The 18852-nt window shown below is 43.1% G+C and overlaps 2 protein-coding genes across 4 annotated transcripts in view; both read left to right on the top strand.

Moving 5' to 3' along the window:
* Positions 1–98: 98 nt before the first annotated feature.
* On the top strand, positions 99–6365 carry SmD3 (small ribonucleoprotein particle protein SmD3). Its single transcript, XM_075685216.1, has 2 exons — positions 99–549; positions 5997–6365. The coding sequence occupies exons 1-2, from the start codon at positions 231–233 to the stop codon at positions 6044–6046; spliced, it is 369 nt and encodes a 122-aa protein (XP_075541331.1). The 5' UTR covers positions 99–230; the 3' UTR covers positions 6047–6365.
* Positions 6366–7779: 1414 nt separating this feature from the next.
* The window catches only part of LOC142575673 (uncharacterized), a 46519-nt gene continuing 35446 nt past the window's right edge, over positions 7780–18852 (top strand). For 2 of the 3 annotated variants that reach the window (XM_075685209.1, XM_075685207.1), the window contains exons 1-5: positions 7780–9042; positions 12607–12643; positions 13133–13186; positions 14080–14151; positions 15682–16002. In XM_075685209.1, the coding sequence (XP_075541324.1) occupies positions 9002–9042; positions 12607–12643; positions 13133–13186; positions 14080–14151; positions 15682–16002 (525 nt within the window). In that variant the 5' untranslated portion in view covers positions 7780–9001. The remainder of the gene's footprint in view (positions 9043–12606; positions 12644–13132; positions 13187–14079; positions 14152–15681; positions 16003–18852) is intronic. The other variant, XM_075685208.1, reaches the window with a different exon arrangement.

The raw sequence follows: 18852 nt of genomic DNA, 5'->3' as shown, positions 1-18852 counted from the left end.
CTTCTTTGATTTTATAAAATTTACTGCAATTTCTGAAATACAATAAGTAGTCTGTTTTGTTAATGACATAACTGTTGAATATAGTTTTTTTTACTATTTGCTGCGGTACCAATGTTTACAGCGGGAACGTACCGAAAACGTTGAAGTTACAAGCGAAAAGCCGGTGTTTCTCATAATCTGTTTGAATCTGCGTGATTTTAGTCGAGTGTCCTCGCAGAAATTAAGCCAGCATGTCGATCGGTGTGCCCATAAAAGTTCTTCACGAAGCTGAAGGGCACATCGTCACCTGCGAGACCAACACCGGCGAAGTTTACCGGGGCAAACTGGTGGAGGCCGAGGACAACATGAATTGTCAGATGTGCAACATCACGGTTACGTACCGCGACGGTCGAGTCGCTCAGCTCGAGAACGTCTACATCAGGGGCAGCAAGATACGTTTCATGATACTACCGGACATGCTCAAAAACGCTCCCATGTTCAAAAAAGCCGGTGCCAAAAGTGCGACGGCGTCCGCCGGCAGGGGCAAGTCTGCGATTCTACGAGCGCAAGGTTAGCCCACATTCCTCTTCTACTCGGTGCAGTTTTCCTTTTTTGTGGGATCGAGTAAAGCAAATGTTTATCGCGACCCTACCGTTTTTTTTGTAGCTCGGTGTAGCTAAGACAATCGCCGGTGCTAAGCCAACGATGTTTCGTTTTCCCATGTCTCCGTGTACAGCCCAACGGTGTAGCTGATCTCAGATGGTCGACATTTCTGTTTTCCTTTTTTTTATTTTTCTGTAGAATGTTTGACCTTGCTTTCCGCATTTTGAACGTTGGAGTACATTGCGCAAGTGTCCTAGAGAGAGAGTTAACAGCGTTCTTCATGGTTTCTTCCCTCCCATGAACTCGTCTTACTACTACAGCGGCAGCCACTACCACTAATAATAATTCTACTGCTACTACAACAGGTGCAGCTACTTGCAGAAAGTAAAGATTACTGAAATGTCAGTTAGCCCTGTCGGGGCTGTTGGAACTAATTTCTAGAATTCTGAAAATAGTGCTAGCTTGGCTGTGACGCTTGATTTTAATAATGCGCGTTTCGGCCATGCAGTTGCAGTATCAACTTCTCGCGATGTGTGTGAAGGTGATTCCCTCAGACATCATCCGTTGCATACCTGCCTATACTTACATTCGTGGAGTCGAAACATGTTCTCTAGCCGATGAACACTTTCAGCTTTGATTGGCGTGCATGCATGCACTAACTTAAGTGAAGTATCAAAAATAAGGTGCCATGTTTAGGAATACATAGGATACGTAGGGCCGTAATCCGAAACTTTAGCTCTTTCCTTACTGTGACATAGAATATAGCTCAATTCGAGTGGTGTCATTTCAGCGCGGTGCCAAGCAGTAAAATTGTGGTCATTTAGTTTAGACTCTCCAACTCATAGCTTCAAGATTGCACTTGCAGTTTTGCTCACATTTGGGAAATTTTTGCACCTTGGTGAGTCTCGAGAACAAAAATTCAAAGGACATATTTATTAGACTTGGCCTCCGGTGTGATTCCCACTTGCCATTTTGAAGCAACGCAAAGCGTTTGCATTGGCCAGTTTGTCTGTGTGAGCTATAAATTACAGCAGCCATGAAAAAGGTAATTGTTTCAGGTTACTCGATTTGCAGCTTTTGACAGCTGTGCTGGCTTTCTGAGACTTCGAGTTTTGGTGCTCCGCCCTGGCAGTGCGCATGGTGTCGATAGATATCTATGCTCTGTGAGGTATAATTATGTTACTGTTCCCACTGGTTATTAGGTTTTAGCATTGCACATCCTAAGTGTCATTCGAAACGTTGCGTGTCGTGGAATCAGGTGAGGGCAGTGTTGACTTTTGCTCAGCCATTAGCTGTTTCCCTGTAGCCTCTGTGATCAGTCATGTGTGTCATTGAACATGCAACACACGGTGTCCAGAAGCTTGACAATGTGCTCTAGGTGACAAGTGGCATCAGTTTGTTTTCAAGAGGTCATGAGAAAAGTTGCAGACACCTCATGACCTGGTAGTCATTGCGTCAACAGTAAAGAACACATTCAAAACAAGGGAACTTTTAATGCTGCAATGAAAGATTTGTCTGTGTCGGTGACTGTAAATTAAAGCACAATCATTCCTGGTCGGTAACTGTGTCTGACTTGTCCGCAAATGGAAAAACGACACTGTGTTTCGTTTTGATTTTAGTCATATTGACTGTGTTAAGAGGACGCTTTACGCGTAGTTCAGGGACTCCCACCTAAATAGTGCTCACGGAATGAAACGTGACAGGGAGCATTTAATAGAACCCTGCATATGACAAAGTACCCGAGAGTACAATGTCATGTCGCTAGGAATCTGGTCACCAAAGATGAAGCGGACTCTGATCTAAGTGCACACGCCAAAATTATGTTAATATGACATGAACTGCAGCCAGTGGAAACGAAAGTATGCACATTAGCCCTGCATTGATGCGTTTCATTCCATGAGCACTGTACATAGAAAACAAGAAATTTAATTTTTTCGGCAACCACTGCACTGAGTTTGATGAACGGTGTTGCAATTAAAAGAAAAAGTTAAAATATAGTTACTGTAGGAAGCAAATTTTTCATTTAGGTCATTGATATTTATCATATCGATATATTTGCTAGGCATAACTTTAAGAGACAGAGAGCAGTTAGGATCGGAGAGCAAACGCGTATAGACAATATTCTAATAGACATTAAGAGAAAAAAACTGCGCTGGGCAGGTCATGTAATGCACTGACTAGATAACCGTTGGACCATTAGAGTAACAGAATGGATACCAAGAGAAGGGAAGTGCAGTAGAGGACGGCAGAGGACTAGATGGCGCGACGAAATTAGGAAATTTGTGGGTGCTGGTTGGAATCGGTTGGCGCAGGACAGGGGTAATTGGCGATCGCAGGGAGAGGCCTTCGTCCTGCAGTGGGCATGAATAGGCTGCTGCTGATGATGATAGTTATCAAAATTGTTGAAACTTGCAACACCTAGAAAAATAAAACTATCAAGTTGGCATCTTTGTAACTCGACAATAAAAGATATCGCAATTCTGTAAACTGCACCTAATAATACATCCAAAGTGGACAAATTTGATGTATAATACACCACTTTGGGGACGTATTCTTGGACAATTGCTTCCAGTGCACGCTTATTGGCTGGTTAAGCGAAACCGGATGAGCTGATTGAGCACTACGTCACACGAAGGCGATGGTATTGTCGAAAGTGATCGGTCCAAGAATATGTCCCCGGAGATATACCACTAATTTGCGAGTAGAACTTTTGAAAGGCCCTCATAAACACCGTAACATATGCACATTAGCTGCAAATTTGAATTTCAAATTTGTCCGCTTTAGATGCTCTCACGTGCGCAGTTTACGAAACTGCGATATCTGTTTTTGGTGCTGAATTACGAAATTTGTAAACTTCATGCTTCTACTTTATTGAAAGCTTACCGATATTTGTGGGAAGTTGCAGGCCCTAAAAGAAAATTCTGTTTCATACATTTACTAAAATTATGCTTTCTCTTTCAAATACAGGAAATTTTATTTAAATCAGTTCAAGTGTTTCATAAAAGCATTTTTACATTTTACATGTACTTGAATAGGTGGCATCGAAGTTAGCTGAAAGCTAAAGCTTCCTCTTAAGTCTAGGTATATGAACAGAAAAAATGGCCACCCATTAGAGAAGGAAGGCCAGTATGTGTACACTGGGTCTTTTGGGGTTCTTGCATAAGAATAAAAAAAAAACTGCTGATTGAGCTTTCAAATCAAAGCTGTAGTTGCCAAAGCTGCACCTACTGTGTCAGGTGCATCGTTCTCAAATTGAAGTTTGCTTGGGTAGCTTAGTGTTAAAGGAAGTTTGTAGCTAGGTAACTGCAATCCCGAGATTGCATGTGTGTGGGGTAGTTCGTACATGACTTGAAGGATTCAGTTGGTACAGTACTTCGTTGTATTGTATCTTAGTAGGTTAGCATGCAGTCTCGAAATAGTTTGTGGCTTTCAAAGCAATGCCATTTCATAGTTCTGGTTCTGCCTCATGTGGAGTGATCTGTAGAAAAATACTCGAGATTCATGATTCTTTCGACAGATACTGTTGCAGTTAGGTGGACATTATAGTGTCTTCTTTTTTATATATATAATTGGTCTGTGGATCATAGTTATCACACAGGTTAAGGTCTCCATGCCAGCACATCTGTATGTCCCTAAGGCCATTACAGTTAGGCTCATTGTTGTGTGGCACTGAAAACCTTCAAATAGATTCTGCTGTTAGCTTGCGGTGTGAGTGGAACTGTATTAAAATTTCCCCGTCATAAGACCTCCACATCAGCAAATGTGAGCTAGTTGATTTTACAATTGACTTCAACATCATAAGACCCTATTTTTATTTTTTAAGAAACGGTACCATATTCTTCCTTTATGACATGAAATGCTTGAATAACATGGTCAAAACACAGAAATAGGACTGCAGATCTTGTATGGCGAAGGACATTTATTTATAGGCGTGAATCATCTGTTTTCCGTCTTGAAGATTTATGAAAAGGGAAGTAATGGTTTTTTTAATATACGTAGTAAAATTTTCAGCTGTTCGGAGAAGTGCCAGGGACTGACCATAGTGTGTTAGGGCACACACCTGGGTAATTCCAACATGCTGTGATTTGTAAAGCGCCATCAACCCACCATGCATGGAATGCTTACCGCTACCTGTAGGATGGAAAATCGCTAACTCGTTGAATGCGACGATGATGGAATGTTTACTGGCATCAGCATTGGGGGGGGGGGGGGGGACACTTGTTGACGTCCTTGGCATAACAAGTCATTCAGAAACTGGCGAAACACCTATTACAAGCTGTCACTGTGAGCCAAACAGGGACAAACTACTCTTGGTGGGCCGAGGTCGTCACGATCTCTAAAGGGGGTTAAAGGGAGACTAAAGGCAAGCATTTAAATCTATGCTGAATTATCAAGACAACTGTGCTGTATTAATAATCGCAACTTTCTCTGAATTGAGTCATCTCACGGCATGGAACAAGTGTATAGATTTTCAAGACTAGTAACCCACTCTAACTAAATGCAATACTTCCTTTCAGCGTTTATTATCCCTTTTGAATTTGAGGAGGCTTCATCTATGCAACCCAGGGAAAGATATCCACACCTTTTGTATGCAAACAACTTATAAACTTAATCCTTCAAAAAAAAAAAAAAAAATTCTGGCAAAATGTAGTGATGGCAGGAATTGGGAGGAGTAGGGGGGCTATGTTTCTAAAACACTTTCACATCCCCCATCAGCATCATCAGCCTATTTTATGTCTACTGCAGGACGAAGGCCTCTCCCTCTATATATATAGAAGCATCATCCATGGCTGCTTCTATATCTAATTTTCTCTTCATGATAGCTGTTTAAAAAGCTGCTTAACATGTCAAATGAATCCACTTTATAGAATTTTCGGTCATGCCTTAAGGAATGTGATGTCTGCCTAAGCCATCTGACCCCATCAAATACACTACCTACATGTTACTGTTAAGAAGCAGCCTCAACTGTCTTATTGTAATCTCCAGTGGTCACTTTGGAGCACTCTTTTGTTACAATGTGTGTAGACATCTTAGTCAAGTCAGCTGGAATCGCATGTTTGACTTTGAATACATTTTAGCTAAACACATAATTGCACACCAAACCCATTGTGTGGGAAATGCATTTTCATTTTCAGAGCACCAACAATAACAAAAAACCTTAAGGTCTCAGTCCAGTGAACTCTCTGACCAATGTCAAATCTCTACAACTCTGACCAGTGCGGGGAGTAGTAGACAGTAAAGCATGTTTGCATTTATCGCCTTGGTGGCTTACAAAAGTGGTTCTTGTGAATTGTAAAAGTGGTTGTGTTTACTTACATTTCTTGTGAATTATAAAAGTGGTATGTTTACTTACAACATGTGAGGCTATTTTCAATTGACTGATTCCTTGAATCTCCGGTTCTCCATTTACGCAGCTGCAAGAGGACGAGGTCGAGCCAGAGCCTTGTTTCAGAGACGGAAATGAGTCCCTCTGCCCTGTACTTCATGTTTTATGCACAGCACCTTCATGGCATCACCACAGCAGTCAATATTTGTCGGGTCTATACATGCCAGGCGCATGGATCGTGTTTTCGTGTTGTCTGCGGCCACCACAAGGTTCTCTCCCATTGGGAAGCGCAGTAGCCTCTGGAGGGAATAAATGATTGTGGGTGAAGTCAGCATCTTCTTGTCTGGCACACTGCGGTGATGTTTCGTGTTCTTTTTTCCCATGCTCCATTCTGTTTGTGTTTTCATTACTTTGAATTGTAAAGAATGAAGTGGAATAAATTGAGTTTTCATGGGTAGGCCTTTGTCAGTGTCTGTGACAGGGAAGCGTTATGTTTTCAGCGAGTCGGTTGTACATGATTCTTTAGAGACTTATGCGCGCACAACAGGACGTCGAACGAAGAAGGGACACACACCATGTGCATGATGCGGGTCCCTTCTTCGTTCGACATCCTGTCTTTGTGTGCGCATGTCTTTAAGGAAGCACAGTGCAGTATGAAAACCATTTATAACTGCACTCTGGTGTTACCGATTGTGTCTTGTATCATGAGTTCCAAAGCTCAAGTCAGATCCCTATCCAAAGATGGATAGCACATGGCCACCTGCCTTAGTTTTTTGCCTTTCCTGCTCCTGTCAAAGGAGTAGGAAAGTATTAAGGCTTGGGCAAGTTATGCTGATGCAACTGGTGAAAATGCCGCAAGAGGGTACAAGTTGCTTAGGGCACCTGTTTGAGACCCCCGATTTTTATCTTGGGAGTACCTGAACTCTAAACATTACCGCTGTAAATTGCTTATATCAAACAACATTGTATATATTTAACTTTTGGCAGGAAGTTACCACCAACAAAATAGACCTACTTTCATGATGGCAGCATTGGCAGTGCTTACATCTATCTAGCAAAATAGCTTTTATTTGGTGTTTGCTCTGGCTGATCTGTCGGGCAGCTCATGTGAAAACTGGTAGGCCCATATCATTTATGGATAAAGAAAGCCACAATGTCTCGTAATTAAAAAAAAATTCTAAGTTAGGTAGGCTTTATAATGCAGCAACGTTGAAGTTTTGTCATCTTTTTCATATTCCTATATAGAAGTTGTATACAAATTTTCCGCTGTCTGGCTTTGGAAGTTACACTGAATGCAAAACTCCAGCAGCAAAATTTCACATGCTTTCACTTAGTTTTATTACCACAATAAATGCAAATTAAGGCTCTCTGGGGCATCTATTGCTTGCATTTGTGTCGCGAAGAACGGTTCACAAAGAAGCAGTTTTACGACGTATCTGAAAAATGGGACGAAATTTCGTACTTAGGCTCGTTAAAAAGTCCAGTTCATTATAAGCGAATTTTACCATGGCACCCATTATGCCGAAATTGTTTCTGCGTCGAGTAATCCAGTTCCCGCACCTGTTTTTCTCTCAATTATTGTTGGAAGTGAGAGTTCTTAACCAGCGCAACTGTCCGGTTGGATACTGTCAATGGCCGGCATGACTTGTAAATAGGGGGGGGGGGGGGGGGGGAGTGATAAGAGCAGCTTACAATTCAAGTGTTAAATGGCCAAACTACGCAAGCCTTCATTGCAAGTGGTGCTGCAACGGACACCACGCGTCTGGCCCAAGGAGAGAGCCCGCAACTTGTTGCGGAACACATAGGCCGTCTGGGTCTGGGCTAGGTATTGCGCAATTGTTTACATACCCAAGCGACCGCGTGACTTGGACAGCAAGTGTCTATGAGGCGCAGTAGCGCGTTTTGTCTTCCATAGCCGATAACTGGCACTGCGAATACATGCTTAAGGTGGGCAATTTGATTATTTAAATGAAGATTATTTCAGTTCATAACACTGGCATAACGTTAGACGACTTGCGCGCGGTCCACAAGTGAAGAGGCAGAAGCAGAAAGCACAATCCGTGTGCAGCGCTGTCGCAGTGTATCCTTCACATTTGCTGACGTGTCGCGCGAAGCGAGTTTTCCTCCCGAACGCTGCTTCGCAGCAGCAAAGGCAAGTTTTGTCGCGCTGGAAGAATTTGCGCGCGTCGTGGCGTGCGAGGGGAAATCGATTTTGACGGCACGGTAAATACAGGACCACGCGGTTGTGGGTTTGATGCGCGTGAGGAGATTAGCCATCGCTCGCCAGTTTGTGCTCCGTTCGCTGCATGCCGTCTGTCAGATCTTAATACCTTCGCCGTGTCTGAGCCCGGCCGCTCGGCGACGAATGTATGACACATAAACATTGGCCACGCTGCTGGGGTGATTAAACTCCCGGTAGTTCAAGAGCATGGGCGCTTGGCCAGCACGAGGAAGTGTTGTGCGACGTTCGCGAAGGCCGGCTTTTTGAGCAGCTCAAGTTCGTTAGGTTAAATCAATAGTATTGGCACAACCTTTCTTTCGTACTGTCGCTTTGCAGTGCGTCGATGCGCTTTGCATGCATGTGCAAACCACGAGAACTCTGTTTCCACGAGATAAAGTAGTGCGGCGGCAGGAGCGGGCGAAAGTCGCCCGCGGCGTGTATTCGGGATCTCGCACTGCTTCCCCCCTTTGCTGTTAGGCTTAGGAAGGGGCCTGCCTTTGGCCCTTAAGCGATCCCCCGTATTCGCGCGGGTATTCTACTACTAGAAGGGAAAAGTGTAACATAGGAACTATTGTAAATAATCATTCCCTCTCAGATGCCTTGTTTTTATACTTGTGTCTGTGATATTTCTGGACTTCGGCGCTTTGGCCTCAGCGAGAGTCGGCCGTTTAGGCCTAGTGGTTCAGGTGATCCACTCAACCCACTTGGTACGCTACGAAGCTGCAATAGTTGTACAATAGTATAAATAGGAAAACAAACCGGACACCTTGGAGGTGAGCGCCAACTTAGGACTGGACTCTTTAAACGGTTTCTCGTGCGACAACAAGAGTGGACAAGTGCTTCAAATACGTCCCATCGTCCAGCGAACAATCATGAGTGGGGATACCAAGCGGAAAAGCAAGAACAACACGAGGTTTGTACCGCTCTCATTTTGGTTTCTGCGTTCCGCGCTCGGGATGTCGTGCCGTGCTACCCTGTGGCCAGAAAAGCTCGAGCGTCTGCGCTGTTTTTGTTTGCCGCGACTCGAAACATGCTTCTCGTAGTAACATGTAGGCTTAGAGAACCCGTGATCGCGTATGAATCGATGCAGTGTAGCAGCATCTTCGACCCGCGTCTCAGCCCGATGCTGAGGAATGCGCCAGTGCAGTTTTCTGCTTGCTCGGGGAATGCATTTCAAGTACGGCGTATTTGACGCTCTACTTCGTTTTCTCTCTCATGTGGAGGTTCGTGCCGCAAACGCCCTTGTGTTTTGTGTGTGTGGGAAGTTCGCAACAGACTCGGGCTGGAAGCAACATTAGAAACATCCCCACTTGCCTCCGCCGCGCTCTCACGAATTCTGCGTTTCCTTGCGCGCACAGGTTACGGCGACAATTTGCGGACATTATGCGAGACTCGCTAAAAAGCGAATCTTATCTGAACGGTTGGACATTAGGCGAGGATTTGGCGCAATGCGTCACGAACTTTCGCCGTTCCGTCGCGACTGCGTTTAAACTCTGTTTAAAGCTCCATTTGAAATTCGTAGCATGCATTTCAAGAAAGCCCTCGCAAGCCCTGCGTTGCAGTTTACAAGTTGTCGTGAGAGCAACGTGTAACATCTCGCTTCCTAGTGACCTCGTTGATGTCCCAAACATTCCGCTACCAAGGGCGCTCCGTGTCGAAAGGAAAGGAAGGAGCTGAACCGTCCTCGTTCGTTGCCTCTGCACTGTTCTTGAAAGCGATAACAGTGAGAGTAGCCACGTATCCATCCTGTGCAATGCTAATGGAACTCTCCCCGTTTTGGCACGCCAAAAACGTTGCCATCTCTAGCCTAATTGGGCGCTACATGCAAGCTAGAATTGCGAGTACGGTAGATGCTGATCGTTGCCAGCAGACTTACCTCGTTTGAAGCGCTTTCTGTGGAATTCCAGCTGAAAGTTTCTTTAGTACTTCGATTATGCTTAAGAAATGGCAAACAATACGCATCAAAAGTAAAAGGAGATCGCTTTATTGCATTTGGGAACAACCCATTGTTCATTCAATTGCAGTGCCTTTATTGTTATTTTTGATTATTGCAATGTTTTGTTGCACCTATTCTTGAAAACTGAAGCAACAACTGCTTGAAATGTCACATTCCTCGAAACATAGTATGGATAGTGTGTGGCCAATTTTTTGCGAGGTTGCTGTACAGTCTTGCATTTGTGAATGAGACTGGAAATTTAGGTAGGGACATTTTTTATTCATAAGCGTAATTTGGGAAGTATGGCAGCTGTGAAAAAAAATGTTGATCTTTCACCTTGCCCGAGAATTAGAATGTTTAGATATTGCACGTGCCTTTTACCACTCCATTTCTTCAAGAACGCCCATGTCCCATGCATTGGGTGCACTTTAAAGATATCCTGGTGGTGAAAATTAATCCGGAGCCCCCCCCCCCCACTACGGCGTGCCTCATAATCAAATCGTGGTTTTGCATGTGGAACCCCAGAATTCAATTCAACCACTTGTCTGGTTGCATGTATTGGCAGTGAAATTTTCTTGACACCTGTAGTTTTTGAATCTCTGCTTGTAACGGTACCTTTCTACAAATGAAGCATGCTTGCTGTTTGTCTTAAGCATTAATTGTTAGAAATTCTGTAGGAACTTGTCATTTTTCTTAACCACACATACGTTGCCATGGCAGTCATTGTGTCATAGATGAGAGAAAAGTTTAATTCATTGGGAAACGATGCACGGCAACGAAGGGCTGGTTTGCTATACATGACCCACTGTAGTTTTAGCATTGCGCTGCTAAGCCCGAAGGCACGGGATCAAATCCCAGCCGCGGCAGCCACATTTTGATAGGAGTGAAATGCGAAAATGCCCGTATACTGTGCATTAGGTGCACATTAATCCTTTTTGGTGCTATTAATGTACCGGTACGCTTCCAAGTTTCTGGCCCGCTATGTCACTGACATTCCCCATTCTCTCCCCTTGGATACTAAGAGCGCATTTTTCATTAACCACTTCATTTTCTTTTTTCCTGTTGCATAACCAAAAGTAAACCATCGTGTTCATTTCATAATAGCGAGGGGAAAAAAAACCCAATGCGGGAGGGTTCACCACTTCTGAAAAGAACCCTCACTGAAAGGGTCAAAGAACCTCAGGTGGTCAAAATTAATCCAAAGTCTCCCACTACGCCATGCCTCATAATCATATCAGGGTTTTGGCACATAAAATCTGAGAATTTTTAGTGTGGATCAGCCGAGCTGATTGGTTTTGGTTGAGACCAAGCGTTGTCCTTGAGGAAAAGGACATGGATGAGGAGTGAGGACTACATGACATGTTCTAGACCTTCAAACTGGCTGTTTATCTTGCTTGTGGCAGACATATGGCAGATAGAAGAGAGTAAACGTGTTTGCCAAGGGCAAAACAAGCCACCAGTTAAGTCTAGTACCATATTATATCTTGGCCTCTCTCTCTATGCTTGTACTTCTTTTTTTTTTCCACTGCTGAAACAATGTTTAGTCTTAAAAGCGTAGGGAGCTGTTGATAGAGCAGATAAAAGTGAATGATTTCAGCGGCAGAATTGCTTCCCCTGTGCCGTGTGACAGCAGTCCTGTCAAGTTTGCCTGTCCTACAAAAAGTACAGAAAAACTTTATAGTATATAAAGTTTCTATATAAAGTTATATATAAAGTCACAATTCCTGTTGATAACGGTGGATCACACACACCCATGTAGCCACGCCTTCTGTGTTGCCCTCTTTGTGTTGCCATCATTTTCCATGCCGATTTCAAGTATACAAGCAAGCGTTGTAGTAAAGCAGCATATCTCTGTGTTTAGCTGGACATTCTTCAAAAATACATTTCTTACTTAAAGAACACTTGTTGCACATTGCAAATTTCACATTGCAAATTGTGCACTAAAAATTACATTCTGTCATTTGTTTTGCTTACTTGTCACTTAAGGTGCTTCAAGCAGAGTAAACTTTCGCTTGTACTAGCAGCAGGTAGGATAATGCTATAAAAGTGTTTAACATGTGGTAACAGAGGGTGAGCATAATGTGTGGCTTGCTCGCTAGGCATTTGCATATGTGAAAGCAACGGTTGACTCTCTTAACGAAATAACTACTTGAAACCGGTAGCAAGCAGCCACCTTCTAAAGAATAGTTAAGGCGGAAGCTGACTTCTGAAGTTACATGGAGCAAGTTGCTGACATGTTGATATATCAACTATTTAAAAACACATTTTCCACAGAGTTCCAAGCTATGTGTGTCACTGCCATTCACGTGAACAGCAGTAGCCACATGGAATGACACTGTAAGCATATACGCTTTGCTCTTCACTTGCATCAAATGGCAAACAGTGCTCATTCGGTATGTTGAATTGTAACTTGTAAACACATTTCTGATGGCTGTTCAGCCAAATGTGTTTGTCAATGCTATTAATCCACTTAACTGGATTGTAGCAGATGGTTGACTTTGCAGATTTCTTGTGCAACACTTTTCTTTTTCTTGTTTTCAGCAGGCCGGCCAGGTCAAAAGTTTCTCAAGATCGTAAAGTAAGTTTGTATTTATCTATTGGAAGTTCTGCCCATGCCTCTTGGCATTACAGAGAGCAGTTTCATCGATAAGTTTGAATTTGTTTCACATTGTTGCAGTGGTCTAAAACTTAACACATAGGAAAGTGTTGTGTTAATGTCAAGTGTGGGGCTGCAACAAACAACCAGGCTGAGAACATGAATGCCAAATGAGCCACTTGCCCATGCAGTGTCCAAAGCATTGGGATATTTTCTCAGGAGTTTCTCAGGCCTGTGTTTAATGTGACTTCCGTGCAGTTTCTCATGCTTCTATCATGTCTTCTCTTCGCTCCCCTTTTGGTTTCCCTCCTTGTACCCTCCAATTTAGGGTAACAAACTGCAAGCTATTCTCATTAGCCTCCCTACCATCCTTCATTGGTTGGCTAGCAAGCCACACATTCCTTAGTTACGGCAGCTCCTTCAGTTGACTTGTTGATGACCATCTTTTCCAACTTGCTCTGTGTTTTTCAGCTTGAAGGAATATATAACAACGCCCGGTTTGTCCACATTGCTGCATCGCTTGTGGTAAGTTGCATGCTGTTTTCATGTTGTGTTAAACATTCTAGCTGTGATCTGTTAGTGATGTAGCGCACGACCAATGAATAAGGGGTACTTCCCTGTCATCTTCAGGTGATAACCAAAATGATAAAATCTAGGAAAAGTTAAGTAGAAGCACAAGCATGCCTGAAACAAAGCAGAGATGTTGAAGTTCGTCATCTGAAATGAAAAGGGGTAGGTGCCAGGCACGTCGGTAAATTTTTGTCTGCTGTGCGTTTACCATCTCCAGAAACAAATCAAGGGACCGATGTGTGAGTGAATGGAATGACAATGCTGTACTGAAATAGAATTCATGCATATTTTGTGAACTATACTCGTGGTCAACTTCCTGTGGCAACTAAGGGGAAGCTTGTGGGGTCTTACGTGCTCTTGGCAACTTAACTAATGACAGCACACAGTAGGGTAAAGAAAATAGCATTAATTGTGCCTGCTTATACCAGAAATCCAGCTAGCTGAACCAAACACACGCAACAGACATTCTGAGAAAATGATTTGTTTGCTCCACGTTTGACACTGAACCCTAACTTGTTCATGGATGTAGCCCACATTTTGGCAAACGCAAAACCGTTGCGAGTAGAAAGCTACACTGATTCAGTATCTGCTTTGAGAAACCGAAACAAAGTACTGTGAAACTCTGCCGGACTAAACACGGTGGCAACATTAGCGAACCCGTGTAGCTTGTTTGCACGTATAATTAGAAAAATTGCTTTCAGCAACATTTGTGCTGCTCAGGAGTGTGTGATATTGCTGTTGCATAACTTGTGTCGTGGCTGTAAGAGAGGTTGGCAGTTTCAAACTTGAGTTGTCGCTGGACTCTTAGAAAGTCTGAATCAGAGACATGTATGTTCTTCCCAACCTAGGGTCATGTCGTCCAAGTGCAAGTCCGGGACGGAGAGGTCTACGAGGGCGTATTCCGGACAGTTTCGCCTGAGGTAAGCCTTCACATTCATTTCTCATTGTGATCTATTTTCTGTTCACTACAATGTCTGTTTTGTGTAAATCTTTCATTCAAGCTTAACTGAACACTCAGCTGAGCTTGCCAGGCCCTTTGCAACTAAGCGATTATAGTTTTTTCAGTTTTATAGCTTCTGTAAGGCAATGTCGTCATGGCCATTAGGTTAGATTGCTGCGGCCGACTGTAGTGCTTGTCTTTACTATTCGGTTGATCTGAACTTTTATTAGAGTGGAGGGCTTTTACATGCTTTTGGTTATAATGCAGATTTATAGGCCACTATAATGTATCTCGTCCAGTGCAGCCGTCTGCGATGTTCCAAAAGACTTGCAGATTGCATTTATGGTTCCTCTGGACTTTCTCTTTAATCTGTAATGCCCAAACACAGGCCCTATGAAGGAAAATATGAGCAAATTGTGGACATTTACTTCTGGCCATGGAGATTACATTTGTGTAAGAAAACCAAAGAAGCATTATTTTTTCAGCTATGACCTAATTACTGTACTAAATATTAATTTAATAATTAGCTTTTTAAACTATTAACAACTGAAACTTCACACCAGCATATTCATAACACAACTATGGCCTTTGCTTTAAGTTTCTGCTGCTTAAATACCCATTTTGAGGCATGAAACTCAGCATAGCATATATAATACTTTGGGTGTTACAGTTTGCCTCTGTTACACACACACCTCTAAAAATACTGTGCTTTCGAATATGACAAGTGCTTAGTACAGTAACCACATGAGTGCATGCTTACAAGGAGTTTATGTAGCTATGTTAATTTGACCAGCTCTTTCATTATACTATTCACGTGTAGTACTCTAAAGGGGCAATATAGAGAAATAGCAAGTCAGTTTAGACTGATGAGGTATTCTTTCAGAGCAATATTTTTGTTACTTTTGTATAAAAGCTATAGTAACTAAAAAGAAAGAGAGGACCAAAATAGTATGTTATGAATTTCATGTCAAAACGCCAGCACTGGTATGTCAGTGTGACATGATGCATTTCAAAGTATGTTCCCCTATTTGGGCCATTGTGGGGCAGTTAAAGCTCTTAAAACATGCTAGATTCATTATTTTGTTCCTTTAGAATACGACGTAATCCGCCTTTACCAATAAAAGAAATAACTAGACCTTAGCTGACCCCATCAAAATCTGTGATGTCTGGTGCAGGAGCACCAAGGCAGCATCACCTGTTGTTTGTTATTGCATATCTTTTTTTTTGGCTTACCAAGCCTGCTCTACAGTATATGCTACTTTCTGATACAATTGAACATCGATATAACGCATATCAGGTGTGATGAAGTAAATATACAATATATCTTGGAAATATCAACACGTAAACAATATGTGCTTATAAAAAATATCAGTACAGTTGTTCTCGTGTTGCGTGTGACTTTGTTAAAACAAGGTTTGACTGCATTGTGGAAGCTTAATTTCCTAAAACAGAACAACCTACTTATCTCGCTCATGTCCCATTAACATTCACTGTTATCTTTGGTGTGCAGCTTGAGATCGTGCTGGAGACTGCTCACCCTGTAGAGCCAGGGGCACAGTCCGAACCGTCGTCCCTGTCGCGGCTGCTGACATCGCTGGGCCGGGACCAGCGGCTTGTGCAGCTGATGATATTCCGATTGCCGGATGTTGTCTCCCTGTGCGCGCCTAATGCAGACTTGGACTTTGCCACGCGTGACTCCTTCACGGACACGGCCATCAGCAGCAAGTTCAATGGCCAGCTTGGCGAACGCCCCCTCGAACCCTGGATGGATGGTGGCAATGCTGACGGAATCGGTGGTCTTGATGACCCACCGTTGGACGGGGAGGATACTGTGAGTCTTTTTATTTTTTTTTGCAACTGTCGTTACGTCGGGAAAGTTCATTACTGAAGAAAGCTGTAATCTGTGCAGTCGAATTACGTTAGTGCAACCTCGATGAGAGCAAGCTAATTTACCATATTAAAGAGGAGGTTGAATTGGAGAGGCAGAAGATACGTCCACATGCACCGATGCTTTATTTGGAAGTTGCCCAGTTCCCATGATTCAAAGTAAAACCAACGTTAACCTAAATTTAACACAGGCTGGACAATATGGTGAGAAAAATGTATTGCAAGTCCGATTCTGGCAATTAGAAAAAGATAAAAAAAACCTTTCCTTCAACATTTCCTTCAAAGAATGGAAATTTATGATCACTTCATGTACATTGTTGTTGTTGCTATACATCTGTTCATCTAGCCATAATGTTTCGTCCTCTATGAGTCCACTATATTTGATAGTCAAAACTGTAGTGAGCTGGATGGTGGTGCACGCCTAGATTTTACCAGTTCATCACATGATGAAAGACTCCAGCATGCTAAAAATATGTGACGAGACTCTGTTGCCTCTAGCGGAGCGCATAAAATATCTTCTCTTTTGAATTAGCTTTTGTAATCAAAGCGGTGTCACCAATCTATGCGAACATTTGCTTGGATGGATGGATGGATGGATGGCGGCTGTACCCTTTGTAACGGGCGGCGGCTTGCGCCACCTAGCCTTTTGCTACCCCTCCTATTTTTTTTTCTTTCTTTATATCCTCTTCTCCTTAAACTAGTTTTCACTCACCTCCTCCCCCAAAATAACTATCTAAAAAAGTATAGGAAACATTATCTCCCCGATTTATGGTATTATCTCTCCCTTGACTTCCTCCACCAATCCTCTAGCCTCCCCTTCGTTACTGCCACTCTTTTCTCATCTATTTGCCCTCGTTCCCCGGGAAATCCCAATGGCCCTTCCATATCTGCCACTGTTCCCTCTGCCAGAGTCGGGTGAAGGTCTGTGCATCTCAGCACTATATGCTCTGTGGTCTCCATTTCGGCTCCGTAAGCTGTGCACCAAAGGTCCACGTCTTCAAATTTAGCCCTGTATGTTTTCGTTCTCAAAACCCCTGTCCTAGCTTCGAATAATAGTGAGCTGCCCCGCGAGTTATCAAATAAGAGCTCTCTCTTAATCTCCTGTTTTTGTGACCTATACATAGATAGCGCTGGCTTTCCGAGCATTCTTTCTTCCCACATTTTTCTTTCCGCCTCCTTCACCTCCTTTCCCACACTAGAACCACGTTGGACCCCCTCCCTCGGCTGTAGGTATCTATCCCTCAGCTTCCTCGTTCTGAGTGTCCACTTTGTGTTCAAACTTTTCATGTATAGATATTTGTACACTTTTCCTGCCCACCTTTTTTCCTCCAGTGCTGGGAGTCTCTGTTCATATTTTAGCTTACTTATTGCCTCTCTACCTTTGAATGACGTCCATCCCATGTCCCCCTGCACTCCCTCATTAGGGGTGTTCCCGTGCGCTCCTAATCCTAAGGCCAACCTGCCTACACTTCTCTGTCTCGTTTCCATGCATGCCTGAACTTCCGATTTCATGCACAGTACTGAATTTCCGAATGTGAGGCCAGGTACCATAACCCCTTTCCATACGTGGCTATGGTGTTGGGCTGCTGAGTACGAGGTCGCGGGATCGAATCCCGGCCACGGCGGCCGCATTTCGATGGGGGCGAAATGCGAAAACACCCGTGTGCTTAGATTTAGGTGCACGTTAAAGAACCCCAGGTGGTCAAAATTTCCGGAGTCCTCCACTACGGCGTGCCTCATAATCAGAAAGTGGTTTTGGCACGTAAAACCCCAAATATTATTATTACCCCTTTCCATACGCCCCTAACCACCTCGTACCTATTATAGTTCCAAAGTGCCTTGTGTTTCATTACAGCTGAGTTCCTTTTCACTTTTTCAATCATAATTTTTTCCTGTTTTTCCAAGTACTTTTTGCCCTCGTTTAGCCATATGCCCAAATACTTGTATTTTTCAAGATGATCAATCTTAGTGCTTTGTATTTCCAACGGTTCCCCCCTTTCTTCATTGTATACTATTATCCGAGACTTCTCTCTACTGAATTGCAGTCCCAATTTTTCTCCCTCCTCTCCACATATGCTCATTAGTTCCTGTAGCCCTACTCGGGTGTCAGCAAGCAGTACAATATCATCTGCATACATCAGTGCGGCTATTACTTGAGCTACCTTCTGCCCTTCCAGCATATAGCTTATTTCAGTTCCTATTGTGCTCTGTTCTAGTCTCTTTTCCATTTGGCTCATGTAAATCATAAAAAGCAGAGGTGACAATGGACAGCCCTGCCTGAGACCTCTTCTTATTTTAGCTGGCTTTGTAGTTTCCCCCTCCCATGTTATCTCTACCTCATTATCTGTATAAACTTGTTGTAGGAACCCAATCATCTTTCTATCTAGACCATATTCCCTCAACTGGCTCCATAACTTTTCTCGGTTTACATTATCATAGGCTCCTCTAATGTCTAAAAAAGCTATCCATAGCGGTTTCTGCCTGGCTGCCGCTATCTCTATGCACTGTGTTATAACAAATAAATTATCATCTAGCCTTCTGTTCCTTCTAAATCCATTCTGCAGTTCTCCCAAGATCTCTTCACGTTCTGCCCATTCCTCCATTCTCTTTTTCACCATCTGCATTGCTACTGTGTATATGACTGATGTGACAGTTATTGGCCTGTATGATTTAATGTTGTCCTTGCTTCCCTTACCTTTGTAAACTAATATCTTTCTCCTTGATTTCCAGTCCTGTGGGACATCTCCCCCTACTACTATTTGTTCAATAAGTTGTCGTAATTTTAATTTACTTT

Source organism: Dermacentor variabilis, chromosome 3 (assembly GCF_050947875.1).
Source record: "Dermacentor variabilis isolate Ectoservices chromosome 3, ASM5094787v1, whole genome shotgun sequence".
Taxonomy (NCBI): Eukaryota; Metazoa; Arthropoda; class Arachnida; order Ixodida; family Ixodidae; genus Dermacentor; species Dermacentor variabilis.
The sequence above is the reverse complement of the archived record's forward strand: the minus strand, read 5'-3'. Positions and strand labels throughout refer to the sequence as shown.